Source organism: Narcine bancroftii, chromosome 7 (genome assembly GCF_036971445.1).
Source record: "Narcine bancroftii isolate sNarBan1 chromosome 7, sNarBan1.hap1, whole genome shotgun sequence".
Classification (NCBI taxonomy): domain Eukaryota; kingdom Metazoa; phylum Chordata; class Chondrichthyes; order Torpediniformes; family Narcinidae; genus Narcine; species Narcine bancroftii.
The window spans coordinates 36,883,027-36,899,445 of NC_091475.1; the positions used below are offsets into that span (position 1 = coordinate 36,883,027).

Sequence of the window (16,419 nt, forward strand, 5' to 3'; positions counted from 1 at the left end):
TGCCAGCTGTGGTCTCACCAATGTCTGTAGCAAACTCTCACTATATTTGGATGCACTTCCACTGGCAATAGCATTAACATTCTGTTAGTATGCTACACTTGCATACTAGCCATTTGCAAACCATGCACTGGTTCTCCTTGATCGTAGAAAGTCAGAGCAGGAGTAGGCCATCCAGCCCTTTGAGTCTGCTCCACCATTCAGTATGATCATAGCTGATCAGGTGACCTCATTACCATCTTCCTGCTTTCTCCACATACCCTTCAAACATAAGGGCCACATTCAACTCTCTTTAGAATATGTCTAACAAACTGGCAAGGAGTTCCAGAAGTTCACAACTCTGAGTGAAGAACTTTCTCCTCATCTCAATCCTAAATGGCTGACTCCTTCTCCTTAGACTGTGACCCTGTGTTCTGGGCATCTCCAACATTAGGAATGTTTTCCTGCATCAAACCTATCTAGTCCTGTCATAATGATTTACTGTTTGCTTCAGTGAGATCCTTTCTCATTCTTCTAAATTGCTCTGAAGTACTTTCACCATAATGGCCCTTCCATTCATCTCAAGAATTGGAGACCATATCACCCCATATCTGATATATCCTCTTGATAACATTTATGTCTAGAACGTCCATATTATTTGATCACAGCTGGCTTTTACCAAGACTGACGTAACTGCTTTTCAACAGCATCTGTTGTTCACAGTCATAATTTACCCAGTTTAAATTTAAATTTAGACATACAGCACGGTAACATTTAAGCCCATGAGTCCATGCCACCCAATTTACTCTCAATTAACCCACACACCCCGGAATGTTTTGAACGGTGGGAGGAAACCGGAGCCCTGGTGGAAATTCCACGCAGACACAGGGAGAACATACAAACTCCTTACAGCGCGGGATTTGAACCCCGGTTTCAATCGCTGATGCTGTAAAGGCGTTGTGCTAACTGCTACACCGACCATACTGCCAGAACACACACACACACACACACACACACACACAACCAAACAATTCATAGCAGCCAATTACTCCACTAAACTGCAGCAGAGGAAGCCTACTTGCCACAGTGAGAAAATGCTAACTTCACAAGTGGGTAGCACCTGAGGTCAGGATCGAATCTGGGTCTCCCACACTGTGAGGCAGCACCTGTGCCATTGTGACCATTCATGAGAAAGGTGTTGGAGCTCACGGGACTTGGATATTCTTATACACAAATCACATTAAGTTAACATGTAAACTCAGCAAGCAAATAGGAAGGAAACTAGGCCTTTATTGCAAAGGCATTCGATAATGGGAATAAGGTCATCAGACTGCAGTGCAGTAATTACTTCTGAGTATTGTGTACAGAACTGGTCTCCTTGCCTAGATTCACTTCTCCATAATCTACCACTCACCTGCACATGAAGGGCAATTCAAAGCAGCCAATGAACCTAATAACATTTTGGTAGGTGTGGCTTTGTTGGTTAACTGGCTGGTCGGTGTAAGCAAGTGAGGAACAGACAGCATTGATAGCATCATCTCATCTGACAACTCACAGGCATGACATATTGTTGTCTTGGTGGGGATGCTTCTTTCAGATGTTCAACCAGGATTCTGTCTTGCTTGGGGACGTGGGGAACTGGCTGTGATCCAGCCCGGCCATGCTCTATCTTGCCTACCCTTCTCCTGCCACCACATGCTCCTCTGCTCCTTCTTTCAGATTTCAGATTTATTATCAGAGTACATACATGACATCACATACAGCCCCGAGATTCTTTTTCCTGCAGGCAAGGCAGAATTACCACTAATTAATAAAAAAATAAACTGTACAGAGCATATACACACGAACAAAGAACTGTAAACAGATAACGAATGTAAACAAACTGACTGTGCAAAACTGAGAGAATAAAAAAATCAGTAAAATGCACAAGTGAGAGCCCTTAAATGAGTCCCTGATTGAGTTTGTTGTTGAGGAGTCTGATGGTGGAGTGGTAGCAGCTGTTCCTGGACTTGGTGGTGTGAATCATGTGGCTCCTATACCTCTTTCCTGATGGCAGCAGTGAGAACTGAGCGTGTGCTGGGAGGTGTGGGTCATTGATGATTGTTGCTGCTCTCTGATGGCTGCGTTCCCTGTAAATGTGGGAAGGTGTTTTGCCTGTGATGTCCTGGGCTGTTGGGCTGTGTCCACTACCTTTTGCAGGTCTTTTCACTCAGGGGTATTGGTGTCCATATACCAGACCGTGATGTAGATGGTCAGCACACTTTCCACCACACCTCTGTAGAAATTTGCCAGAGTTTCTGGTGTCGAACCAAACCTCCTCAAACTCCTGAGGAAGTACAAGCACTGACATGCTTTCTTCATGGAAAGATCGTCCAAGATAGTGACTTCCTAGAACTTAAATTTGCTTACCCTCTCCACCTCTGATCTACCAATGATCACTGGATTGTATACCTCTGGTTTTCCCTTCCTGAAGTTAACAATAGTTTTGGTAACATTGAGTGCAAGATTTTCGTTGGTGCACCATACAGCCAAGTTTTCAATCTCCCTCCTTTATACAACCCAGAACCATGGCATCGTCAACAAATTTGTAGATGGTGTTATTGTCGAACTGAGCGACACATCTGTAGGTGTAAAGTGAGTAGAGCAGGGGGCTAAGATTGCAGTCCTGTGGTGCTCCAGAACTGATGGAGATTGTGGAGGAGATGTTCTTACCAATCGTCACTGATTGAGGTCTGGAGTTGAGTCAATCCATCATCCAATTACACAGTGGGGTGTGGAGTCTCAGGTCTTAGAGTTTGCTGATCAGTTTTGAGGGGATGATGGTGTTAAATGCCAAGCTGTAGTCAATAAAGAGCATCCTGATGAATGCATATTCACTGTCCAGGTGTTTCAGGGCTTTGTGTGGAGCCAGTGAGATGGCATCTGCCATAAACCCGTTGCTAGGATAGGCGAACTGGAATGTATCCATGTCTCCGCTCAGACAGGAGCTGATATGCTTCAACGCCAGCCTTTCAAAACACTTTCATCTGTGTTGATGTTAGTGCTACTAGGCTGATAGTCATTGAGGCAGGTTACTGTACTCTAACATTCTGATTGGCACCTGCTTGAAACAGGTGGGTAATCCGCCCTGCTGGAATGAGGTATTGAAGATAGCTGTCAATACATTGCTAAGTTGGTCAACACAGATTTTTAATACTTGGGCCAGATGCTTTCCTCGGATTCACTCTCCTGAAGACAGCACACACGTCACCCTCAGGTACAGACAGGATGGGATCATCAGGGGTGCAGGGGGGGGTGGTTCTTGACTGTCATCAAATTGGACGTAGAAGGCATGGAGTTCTTCTGGGAGCAAAGCTTTGCTGTTTGCTACTTCATTGGATTATTCCACTGGCTGTCTATGACCTTCCTTGGCACAAGTAAGCCACTGTCTTTGTCTTGGCTACTAGTGGCTATGCTGCAAGCTGAGTGTCTGAGATGGAACAGCGTGTGCCCTGTGTTCACTGGCTACTCACTGTGCAGACACTGACCCCTGGTGGCCGGGTCTGTGACAGCAGGGAGAGTTCACACTACTTGCATTTTCCTCGGCACTTGTATCCCCAACACACATCAACTTTTTAAAAATCTATTTACACATGGGATGTGGGCATTGCTACCAGGATCATCATTTATTGTCCATCCTTAGTGCCCCTGAAGAGGTGGTTAATAGTCATTGGTGGCTTTGGAGTATCAACGAATGCAGACTGAATAGAGAGGGCAGAAATCCTTCCTGGAGGACATAACTGTTTATTTGTCACATTATACCTGGTGCAGTGAGAAGGGTTCTTCTGCAAACAGGTTGGCTCTAACATTCAGAGAGCACAATTATGAAGTGTAGGATTGCAATGAAAAGGAAGATCATTTAGTACCAAGCAAGGGCAGCGTGATATCACTGTGGTGGGTTTCATTCAGAAGCCCGATGGAAAGAAATTGCCTTTAAGCCTGTTGGTGTGAGGTTTCACACTCTTGAGCCTCTTCCCGATGGGAGGAGGTAGAAGATAGTGTGTCCAGAGTGTGATGGGTCCTTTTGTGTGTTGGCTGTGGGAGATGTAAATAGAGTTAGTGGAGAGGACTGAAGGTTGTGTCATGTTCTGTGCTCATTCTCCACCTTATATAGCTTCATCTGATCTTAGATCACGGACCACACTGTGCAGCAACTTCTGACGGTGTACCTGTCGAAGTTGTTGATAGACAAGGGGTGTACACCAAACTTCTTTAGTCTTCCAAGAAAGTAAAGGTGTGGTTGTGTTTTCTTAATGGTGGCTAGTTAAAGAGATCTGTATTCTCTGGAGAGACTGGGAAAATGAGGAATGATTTTATTGAAACACAAGATGGACAAAGAGTAGTGAATCCCTGAAATTCTTTAGCTAAGAGGGTTGTGGAGGCCAGGTCAATACAGCTACTTAAAGAGGACATCTTTGCAAAGTCAAGGAAGCGAGAGCTGTAGGAAACTGGTGCCAAGGAGGAGCTGAGGTCAGCGGGGATCAACCACAATCATGTTGGACCGACATGGCAGGTTTGCGGTGCTACAGGGCCGACTCCTGCTCCCTTTTTTTTCAAATGCGTATTCTTGCGATTTGCATTGTCTCTTTTTCATTGGTCGAAATGTTGGTGGTTGTCCAGAAATGTAATAACTGCACTGCCATACCTCTTGTCAGCGAAAATCAAAAAAAAGAGAGAGGCAAGATTTTCTCAAAGTCCATTTTATTTTATCTAATGCTGTAGCTTTATGCAGTTTCTCGAGACAGTGAATATTACTGAGAAAGGAATAATCTCTAGTAATCACCTGGATAATAAAGTATGCCTGAATACTCTCATCATTTCCCTTTGTATTTTCTGTGCAGGAGATGAATGGGATCATCCAAAGCAGGCCGATGGGCGAGGGAAACCTTGCCACCCGATCTCTCAAATCAGAGAAGGAAGCGTTATTAGTGGGTAATGTATCATGGACTTTGCTCATCTTCACAGGGGTTGCATTTTCAGTTTGATTCTGAGTTAACATTATGTTCCTTTCTGGCAAAATTTAATGTAAAACTACATCTCAGAAATTGTGACTGGGGCATCAAGAAACCAGTCAGGCTGTACATCTGTAGAATTTGATAGTGTCTTATGAACAATGTAGGTGAGTAGGAATCACTGAAAGCCTCAGTCCTCAAGGGTCCACAGTGGGAAGTAGTACTGTGTCTCAAATGGCAGGGCACAGCGAGGAAATTGCTACAGTGGCCCTTGTTGCAAGAGAGTTGGGGTTTAGAAACAGGGAAGTATGGTAATGGTTGTGCACTATGTTGGTAAGATCACACCTGGAGAACTGGGTGCAGTTTTGGTTCCCTTATTTCAAAAGGGATATCCTGGTATCCACAGGCAATCCCAGAGTGAATCACCAGGCTGGGTTGCCATTTAGATCTGCATTCTTTTGAGTTGAGAACAATGAGGAGTGATTCTAATAAAGTAAGCACAGTCCTAAAGGAGGCAACAGATTAAATATTGAGCTGTTTCCACAAGTGAGAGACTCTTCAACGAGGTAAGGGGATGGACATTTAACTGGGGAAATTTCTTCTCAGAGGATGGTGAATCTCTGGAGGGTTTTGGAGCTCAATTTCAGGGGTAATTGCAGAAGTAGATTAGAAGATTAGGGAATTGAGGAATATGGGGAACTGGTACAGAAGATGGGTTGAGGCCTGGGCCAGACAAGGCATGGTCACCTTGAATGACGGGACAGTCTGAAGATGCAGGTGACCTACCCCTGCTCCTGTTGTGCATCACACTGACCCTTGCACTCAGTGATATATGCACACTCTGAATCAGAAGCAGGAGCCTGTCCCCACACAAGGGCATTATCAGTATCACAGCTCTGTGGCTTGGACAAATTAATGCAAGGCAGAAGAGGTCTTCTCAAACCTTTCCAGAGAACGTCAATCAGGAATGCGCAGTGTGCTTTCTGTGGAGCTTGGCAATAACCGAGTTGTTGCCAGCACTCGGTGACGGGGATGGTGGCGCTGTCTGAGATATACAGCCCCAACCTAACTGCCTGTGGTTGCTGGGACAGCGGGGGCTGCTGGCCTGTGAAGGGGAGGGAGTTTTGGCTCAAGGCGGTAGCAGTAGTCATGCCCAGCATCACACCCCAGCCCTGCACCTCATGTGGACTCCTGGGCCAGTACCCAGACCTCCACGCCAGTCATCCTGGGTACAATTGGAGTTCCCACTTATTCCTAGTCTCTGGAAGTCAAGTTTCACTATAATTATGTTACCTGAATGTTTTCCATTATTTCTAAGCATCTGAAGTTAAGTGGTTTATATCAAATGTAATGGTGTTGATAAAGGGCCTTTGATGAGGTGAGGGGAAGCAGATTTAGAGGAAGCACACTTCAGGAAATCAGGAAAATTTGGAATGATCCTGGAGGTCACTGCCTGAAAGGGAGCCCAACTGTTGAAAGGACAGGGTCCACACATTATCATGCCACTGGGGACAAGTCAGAGGGACAGGTACAGAAGTAAAATGAACGCCCCCACCACCTCACAACCCCACCCTTGTTGTCATAGATCACATGAACTGTATCCAAATGCCTGTGTCTCCACTAATTCCTTCAACAAGGAAAGACTTTGGATTCCTGAAATCATACTTCTGCCGACTTCCACTTGAGCCTGTTGGCCTGTGGAGCCCTTTGCAAAGAGGTCCCTAACTGTTCACAAAACTTGATGCTGGAGTTGGCTGGGCCTTCAATAGGTGTATCTTTTGTGCTCAGGTATCATATCAGCCTTTCTTCACGTGCACCCATTTGGAGCCAACATCGAATACCTCTGGTCTTATCTACAGCGACTGGATGCCAAGGTAATATGCACAACTTCGTGCCCCTGAGACGTGGAGGTGGGGGTGGGGCTCCCAGGATTGGTTAACACCCTCCTTTCCTCATGAGACAGTCAATGTGCTGTGGGGAGTATTCCTATCTGGTAGGAGAGTCTGAGCCTAAGAGGAATAATAATCATCTAACCAGGTCATTGCAGTATACACGATGAAGTCAGAATCTGTGGCACGACCACCAACTTCTAAATAATGCTAAACCTTGCCCACCCCACAGTCATCTGCATGGATTGATCTCATTTCTGTATCACCCATGTTTGCAACCCTCTCTGCTGGAAGAGGCTGGTCGTAGTTCTGTGTTCTCTGCATAACTATCTTCCACCTGGAGAAATTACCCAGAGCTTATGACCCGGAGTTGTTTCAGCCTATTCCCTCGGGTGCTTTTAATTGTGTAAATTGAAATTTTTTACTGTCAAGTTGACATTTGTGAGCCCCAAATTTGCGACCCTCTGGAGTGGATGGGAGTATTAGTAACCCCCGTTCTTTCTCCGAACATGTGGCCCATTTGTTGGGCTTCATTGCAGTTGCCTTGCACAAGTGATGGGGAAGTATCTGGGGCATGAAAACCTTGGCAGCCTCCTGTGCAGCCCTGGGAGAAGAAGGGTCACAGGAGAACCCTGTCACTTTGCTTGCATTGCAAGTCTGACAGTGTGGGATTGGCTTCTAAAGTGTTTTGGAGCGGCAGCCTCTAACCTGCGCCACATCTGTTTCTCCACAGATATCTTCAGGAGAAATCGAGACCCTCCTCCTGCAACTGCCAAACATGTTCAAACAAGAGTTCACTGGCGTTGGGGCCACACTTGAGAAAAAGTGGAAATTCTGTGGTTTTGAAGGAATCAAGTTTGTTAGCCAGTGACCTGAAATACTGCACTACAAGAAAAAACTCCATGGATTTCAGATTCCATACAGGTTTATGCTTCAGCAAGTGTGAAGTTTAACGATTATGGATTAAAACACAGAGCTGAGGTCTAATTATGATTTCTACTGCGTCTCTGATGGCTGACAACTTCTCTGTCCCCTGGTGCACAACCAACATCAGAACGTGGTGACTCTGCCAAGACATTCACTGGACAAATTTGTCATCGAAGGTTAACTCATGAAGAGAGAAAGCTTGGCAGTGGAGTAGGTGGGGATGGATCAACATAATGTGGGGGAATAAAGGTGGAACAAACTGAAATCGGTGGGTTATTGTGCAGGAGGGAGATATAGCATCGAGTGGGTCGGAGCGCAGGGACGGAGAGGCAGACGTGGGTCTCCAGGCAGTACCCTGGGCCTAGATCTCTCACCAGCCCAAGGGGTGTGTGTGTGTGTGTGTGTGTGTGTGTGTGTGTGTGTGTGTGTGTGTGTGTGTGTGTGTGTGTGTGTGTGTGTGTGTGTGTGTGTGTGTGAGAGAGAGAGAGAGAGAGAGAGCCTAATGCCCATTAACATTTCTCATACTGGGGCCATCTGAGACCTCATTGCCCAATTCACAGCAGGTGGAAGGTACATTTAAATTTTACAGCACGGTAACAGGCCATTTCAACCCACGAATCCGTCCCACCCAATTTACACCCTAATAACCTACACCCCTGGTATGATTTGAACGATGGGAGGAAACTGGAAACTGAAGTCCCCGGAGAAAACCCATGCACACATGGGGAGACGAACAAGCTCCTTACAGACAGTGCAAGAATCTTACCCCAGTCCGGTCCCAATTGCTGGTGCTGTAAAGGTGTTGCGCTAAGTGCTACGCCAACCGTGCAACCCTAAGTGTGGAGATCTTCCTTCCTGATGTACCCTGGGAGATGGGAGCAACAGCTTTCACCACCTGCTGGAAACGTCCTTTGTGACTGGCCATTGGACACCTTCAATACTGATGGGTGGGTGGGGGATGAAATTGGGTTGGCATACCCATTCGGAGGAGGGGTTGAACTTTCAGTGGGATTGGCACGGAGCTGGGCTTCAGGGGCTAGGCCTGTGGAGGGAGGTGAGTGTTCCGGTACCTGGAGTACCCATCAGTACACCCATCCCAGGACATCTCCAACCAAGTTCACAAGGAGATCTCTCTCCAGGAATGCCCAGACCTGGAAAACATCCATCAGATTCCTCTGCTGAACAAAAATTGATCTTCAGTCACAGAATAATGAAAGTGCAATGGTGCAAATGAATTTGTGGCCACTCTTCCTTTCTCCCCTACACCTCCCACCTCATGTGACTGGCACATCTCCACACTGCACACATGATATAAAGCATTACTCTTGTGTAATTTGGAAATAAATTATTTTTCTGCGTTTACTGAGTTTACATTTAACTTTTAGTTTGTAGACAGTTGGGTTTTCTGAAGCCTGCCGATTGACTGGATGGTTTGGGATTGTCAGGCATTAGTGGACAGTGAAGAGCCTGTTAGACGCCATGGAAATGTGTAAGAAATGGAAGGGTATGGAGAAATTTAGTTTAATTTGGCATTGTGTTAAGAGCAGATATCATGGACTGAATGGCCTGTTCCTGTGCTGTACAGTTCTATGGGTGGTTGATGGTCAGCAGCACTCCCTGGGCTGAAGGGCCTGTTCCTGTGCTATACAGTTCTATGGGTGGTTGATGGTCAGCAGCACTCCCTGGACTGAAGGGCCTGTTCATGTGCTGTACTATGGGTGGTTGGTGGTCAGCAGGGACTCGCTGGGCTGAAGGGCCTATTCCTGTAGAGAACTGTTTTATTCTATGAGCTCAGGAGACCCTCATTTGAGAGAACATTGGCTCAGAATGAGATTCTGGAGACAAACACTCTTTGCTCTGAAGTTTCAACTACTTGTATCAATTTTAGAATCCCAATGTGTTCAATAGACCCTTCAGCCCTCCACGACTGTGCTCACCATCAAGAACCCATCTATACTAATCCCCTTCGCCAGACTTGGTCCATAGCCTTCTATGTCTTGATGCAAGTATTGGTTCAGATACAGTAAAACTCCAGTAGTACGGAAAGCTCAAGAACTTGGTGGTACCAGACAGGCAAATTTTCCAGACTTCTGGATGTCATTCCCAAAACACTTTAAACTTATTTGTTCAGATGTTACATAGTATTATAATGTCTCCAGTAAACTTGGTTTGTTTAAATAGGAACTGGGGCAGTGGTGAATTTTGGAAAACATCACTCGTGAGCCAGGTTAGAAATTATACAGCCACAAGTGAAAAAAAAAATTATATTGTCTCTAAAGTCAGTATGAATTGGAAATAACATCTCCTCCTCACTGATCATCCACACAGGACCACCCCAAGATGCATGCTTAGCACACTGCTCCACTCATTATACACCTATGACTGCGTGGTTAGGCACAATTCCAATGCTAGCTACAAGTTTGTCGATGACACCACAGTTGTCAGCAGAATCACAGACGGCAATGAGGAACTGTACAGCAAGGGAGATAGTTCAGCTCGTTGAATGGTGTAATGACAACAACCTTGTGCTCAATGTCAGAAAACCAAGGAGATAATTGTGGACTTCAGGAGGAAGTCAGGGGAATATGGCCCAATCCTCTTCGAGGCCTCAGTAGTGGAGAGGGTCAAGAACTTCAAATTACTGGGTGTCAACATCTCCGAGGATCTGTCCTGGAGCCTCCATGTCGATCCAAACACAAAGATGGCTCGCCAAAGGCTACACTTTGTGAGGTATTTGAGGAGATTCAGTAGGTCATCAAAAACTCTCAAAAACTTCTACAGGTGAACCATGAAGAGCATTCTGGTTGGTTGCATCACTGCCTGATATGGAGGCGCCAAATCCCAGGACAAGAAAAACACTCTAGAGGGTTGTTAACTTGGCCTGCAACATCACAGGCTTTTCTCCATCAAGGACATCTACATGAGGAGGTGACATAAAAAAGCAGCCTCTATCCTTAAAGACCCCTCCCCCCCACCACCACCCAGGCCATGCACTCTTCACTCTGCTACCATCAGGAAAGCGGTACAGGAGCCAAAAGATGAGCACTCAATAGCACAAGGACAGCTTCTATCCCACTGCCATCATATTTCTGAAAAATCAATGAACCAAAGACACTGCTTTACTTTTCATGCATTATTTATTGTTGCAACGTGGTTTATATGAATGTTTGCTCTATGACGCTGCCACAAAACACCAAATTTTGTGACTTGTTCATGACAATAAATTCTGATTCTGATTAATCACCCAGTTAAAAGGGCCAAGAGAAATGGAACCTGGTTTTCTAATTATATAAATATAGGTAAGAAAGTAAGTTGTGGAGGGGCATAACTTCTGCCAAGGAATATCAATTGGTTATATAAACAGGGAAAAATCCAACTGGAGCATAATGTGGGACGATACAGTTATCCACTTTGGAAGAAAAATAGAAAAGTAAAATCGTGTTTAAAAGAGTGTGGGACAATTAAATGTCAGTGTGCAAAATGATCTAGCCATCTGTTGAAGAAACAAAAGCCCCTTTTCCACTAGCACCTTGTCCCAGGAATTAATTGGAACAGGGACCAGAGGAAAAAGAAAAACATCATTTCACGCCAGGGATTAATTAATCCCTCGACCCCTATTCATATCAATGGCGTCAGCTGACGCCTGCGTGCTGATAAAACCAGTGGAAAAGGGACAGCAGAAAGTCTCCTGTTTCCAGTTGAAAGTATAACATTGATCCCCAGGGATGAGTTGTTTCCCAGTTAAGGGTGGCCCAGTGGAAACGGCACAAAGGGTTTCCTATCCTGGGACACTGTGCAACCAATTAACTGGGATGCCAGTGGAAAGGGGACTAATGCTAACAAGTAGGTCAAAGTCCAATTGCAATGCTGTTCAATCCAAGTCAGGAAGTAAGGGTTCATTAAGAGTGTGAGGACTCAGAGTCTGGGAGTGGGGGTTCAATAAGAGTGGAGGGTTCAGAGTCAGGGAGTGGGGGTTCAATAAGAGTGTAGAGGGTTCAGAGTCAGGGAGTAGGGGTTCATTAAAAGTGTGGAGGGTTCAGAGTCAGGGAGTGGGGGTTCAATAAGAGTGAAGGGTTCAGAGTCAGGGAGTAGGGGTTCAATAAGAGTGAAGGGTTCAGAGTCAGGGAGTAGGGATTCAATAAGAGTGAAGGGTTCAGAGTCAGGGAGTAGGTTCAATAAGATTGAAGGGTTCACAGTGGGAAGATCAGTCATGTGAAGGTTCAGTCAGAGTGGGGTTCAAGTCAGTAGCCCCTTTTCTACCTTTGAATGGAAACAGGTGACTTCTATTCTTTTTCCACTGGTTTTATCAGCACGCCAGCTTCAGCAAATGTCGGGGATATGAGTTCGGCATTCGGACAGTGTTCCTTTTCCAGTGGATTCTGTCCCAGTAAATTCCCAGTTAATTCCTGGAACAGGATGTCAGTGGAAAAGGAGCGTGTTGAGTGGGGTGTATTCAGGAAGGGTGTGGGGTTCAGTTAGGGATCCGAGGTTCAGTAAGGAAGTGGGCTTGGGGATGTTTAAGCTGCAGAGTTTTAGTGTTGACGAGTAGGATGTTGTCAGAAGCCCCTTTTACACTTGCATCCCGCTAAATCAGCCGTTCTGTGTCGCAGGATAGGAATGGCGTTTTTGCTGTTCACACTTGACTATTCTTAACCGGACATTGCACGTGTTCACACTTGCAAGGAGCCATCCCCTCAGTTAGGACTGTTTTACCTTCCACCGGTGACGCCATGACGCATCATGACGCATCTGGACATGCCCTAAATCCTGATCAATATATTTATTATATGAATAAAATTAATCATGTCTAATTATAACATAATTAAGCTTTATGTACTGCACAGTATGAGCCCTTCAGCCCCTGTTATAAAGATTTATAAGGAACCATGCGAAAGTGCTAGCAATAAATAGCAATAGCAGACGGTTTTTAAACAGGGTGGGAAAGTTGGTAGCGCTATCACGCATATTATATAAATGCCATTGGAAAAAGGGATGGCAGACTTGCCCTCCAAGAATGTTGTGCGTGGCTGCATGTACGGAACATTCATGGAGGAGTTTCTCTGCCGCACAGAGTTCTGGGAAGTCAGGTCCGCCATCGCTTTTTCCCATGATCTTTATAAATTGTGTGCTACTATGCTGTTTAAAGATTGTCAGGTGTCGCTATTTATTTCCTCCCTCTCCCGCTGCGACTTTCCCACAGCAAAGTTTCTACTTTCATATGTATATTTGACTGTGAACTGCCATTGTTGGCATGATACCATATATGACTGAAAATATAAATAAAATATTCCCCCAAAACAGTTGATACCGTCAGTCCCCGCCCGGCGTTGAGAAGATGTTCTTTTCACACTAGACACTTTTTAGGTTGATTAGTGGTTAATTCCCGTGACCACTTGCAAGTGTGAAAGGGGCTAGAGTTAGAATGTGGGGTTTGTTCAGAGAGTGGGGGCTCAAAGTTGGCAGATTCAGCAGGGGTTCCCAAAGGAAGTTGTTGGGGTGGAGTGTTGGAGTTTGGACTCAGCAAGTTAGGGAGGGGGTTATGTCAGGTGTGGGGGTTCAGAGAGGAAGGGAGGGGGGGTTAAACAAGGAGGTGATTGTTGGGCTTCGGGGAGTGGGCTGTTGACAAGAGAGGGGAGGGTGCGTCCGCTCTGCTCATGAAGGAGTCCCGCCCAGAGCCCTCCCACTGCGGGGTGGAAGAGAGTTGGCTTGGTTCCGCGGGCGGCTTTCCTGCTCGCCAGCCATTGGCGGAGCCAAACAAAAGTGCGCAACCGCGCATCCGCAAATCCTCACGCATGTGCGATGCACAAGACAAAAACAACACCGACGGGAGGGGGGACCAGCTGAGGAGTAAATCTCCACAGCTTAAACAGACAAGAATAACACGACAGCAGGGCTCCCAACAGGAAAACACAGAAAATAACGGAAACAAAAAGGAAGAGAGTGAAAAAAGGAAATCAGAGAAACAACAGATGACCAACCCAGAGGAAGAAGACCAACACCAAGACACTTTTAATAAAAATAAGAAGAACAAAAATACCCAACAAAATAAAATAAACAACCCAACAAGAAAATCAGAAGAGACAGAGATAAAGGACACAGATCCTGGAGTGGACTCAGAAGAAGAGGAGGGAGAACACAGAGAAATGGAAGATGAAGGGAAGGGACAGTACATGGATAAAAAAAATTTAAAGAATATATGGAAACATTAAAAGAATGGCTGACACAAGAATTCAGTGAAATAAAAAGAAGAATAAAAGGTACAGAAGAAAAAGTGAATAGATTAGAGATGATCATGACAGAAATAGGAAAAAGAGTAGACAAGGTGGAAGAACAAGAAACAGCCAAGAAGTAGATGACTTTAAAAAGAAATTAGAAGAATCTGATAAAAAAAGTTAAAGAAACATAGGAGTTGTTAGCTCAGAAGATAGATATAATGGAAAATTATAATAGAAGAAACAATATAAAGATAGTGGGCCTTAAGGAAGATGAAGAAGGCAAGAATATGAGAGAATTTATAAAAGAATGGATCCCCAGGGTCCTAGGAAGACCAGAATTACAGGAAGAAATGGAAATAGAAAGGGCACACAGAACATTAGCCCCTAAACCACAACCACAACAAAAACCAAGATCCATTCTAGTAAAATTTCTAAAATATACGACAAGAGAAAATATATTGGAGAAGGCAATGAAAAAAATAAGAAAAGACAAAAACCACTGGAATACAAATGTCAAAAAAAAAATTTCTATCCAGACATAAGTTTTGAACTCCTGAAGAAGAGGAAGGAGTTTAACGCAGCAAAATCGACCCTATGGAAAAAAGGTTATAAATTTATGTTAAAATATCCAGCGGTGCTTAAAATAGTTATCCCAGGGCAGCAAAGCAAACTTTTCTCGGATCCAGAAAAAGCACAAAAATTTGCAGAACACCTACAAAACAGACAGAGAGGTGAAGAGATGTAACAAGAACAAAAATAACAACAATCTATATATAAAAAAGAAGAATAAAGTATAAGTAAGAACTAAGAAGGGAAAGAAAGGGAAGAAAGGAAGTAAAGAGGGAATTAAGAAAGTGAGCTTTGTTATATATGAAGATTAAAATCTTTTCTGGGGGGGCTGGGTGGGGAAGAATAACAGTCACTGTGAAATCAGTTGACGCTTGCGAGCGGGTTCGCAAATCCAAATGGAGAGGGGCAATGTGGTTGCCCGACAAGGGACAAAGGGCAACTCAGAGAGGGGAGGGACTATTGGGGTTAAAGGAATTTTAGATATGGGAATAGTGGAAATATTTTATGTTTTAGAAATGTTGTCTTATAATGTGTTGAAAAAAAGAAAACAGAAATGGATAAGAAGTGAAGGTGGTGATGAGGAAACGGAAAGGAAAGATAAACAAAATATGAAATGGCCATGTTGAACTATATGACTTTAAATATTAATGGAATACATAACCAAATCAAAAGGAAGAAGCTGTTAAATTTACTGAAGAAAGAAAAAATTGATATAGCATTCATGCAAGAAACACATCTAACTGAAGTGGAACACAAGAAATTAAAGAGAGATTGGATAGGACATGTAACAGCAGCATCATGTAATTCAAAAGCAAGAGGAGTAGCTATATTAATCAATAAAAATGTACCAATCAAAATAGAAGAGGAAATAATAGATCCAGCAGGGAGATATGTAATGATAAAATGTCAGATATATTCAGAGTTTTGGAATTTACTCAATGTATATTCACCTAATGAAGAAGATCAAAAATTTATGCAAGATATTTTTTTGAAGATAGCAGACACACAAGGGAACATACTAATAGGAGGGGATTTCAACCTTAATTTGGATTAAACATGGATAAAACTGGAAAAAAGACTAACAGAAAGAACGAAGTAACCAAATTTATAATTAAATCAATGCAGGAAATGCAACTTTTAGATATATGGAGGAAACAACACCCAAAGGAAAAGGAATATTCATATTATTCGGGTAGACATAAAACATACTCAAGGATAGACCTATTCCTGTTATCAGCCCACATTCAAGGAAGAATTAAGAAAACGGAATATAAAGCTAGATTGTTATCGGATCACTCACCCCTGTTATTGGCAATAGAGGACATCCCACCAAGAATGTATAGATGGAGATTAAACTCCATGCTACTTAAAAGACAGGATTTTAGAGAATTCATTGAGTAACAAATTAAAATGTACTTTGAAATAAATACGGAATCAGTGAAAAATAAATTTATACTATGAGACGCAATGAAAGCATTCATCACAGGACAGATAATAAGTTATGTCACTAAGATGAAGAAGGACTACAATCGAGAAATAGAACAGTTGGAAAGGGAAATAACAAATACAGAAAAATAATTAGCAATAAAGGAAGATACAACTAAAAGAAGAGAATTGACAGACAAGAAAATAAAATATGAAACACTACAAATATATAAGGTGGAGAAGAACATAATGAAGACAAAACAGAAATATTATGAGCTAGGAGAAAAAATGCACAAAATACTAGCGTGGCAGCTTAAGACAGAACAAACTAAAAGAACGGTATTGGCATCAAGGAAAAAGGACAAACAAATAACATATAACCCAACAGAAATCAAAGAAAACTTCAGGGAATTCTACGAACAACTA

The 16,419-nt window shown here is 43.7% G+C and overlaps 1 protein-coding gene across 7 annotated transcripts in view; it reads left to right on the forward strand.

Annotated features, from left to right (window-relative positions):
- Window positions 1-9,095, forward strand: part of enox1 (ecto-NOX disulfide-thiol exchanger 1) — a 305,533-nt gene extending 296,438 nt beyond the window's left edge. For all 7 annotated transcript variants that reach the window (XM_069889622.1, XM_069889619.1, XM_069889617.1 and 4 more), the window contains 3 exons: window positions 4,857-4,947; window positions 6,756-6,841; window positions 7,590-9,095. In XM_069889622.1, the coding sequence (XP_069745723.1) occupies window positions 4,857-4,947; window positions 6,756-6,841; window positions 7,590-7,727 (315 nt within the window). In that variant the 3' untranslated portion in view covers window positions 7,728-9,095. The remainder of the gene's footprint in view (window positions 1-4,856; window positions 4,948-6,755; window positions 6,842-7,589) is intronic.
- The last annotated feature ends 7,324 nt before the right edge of the window (window positions 9,096-16,419 follow it).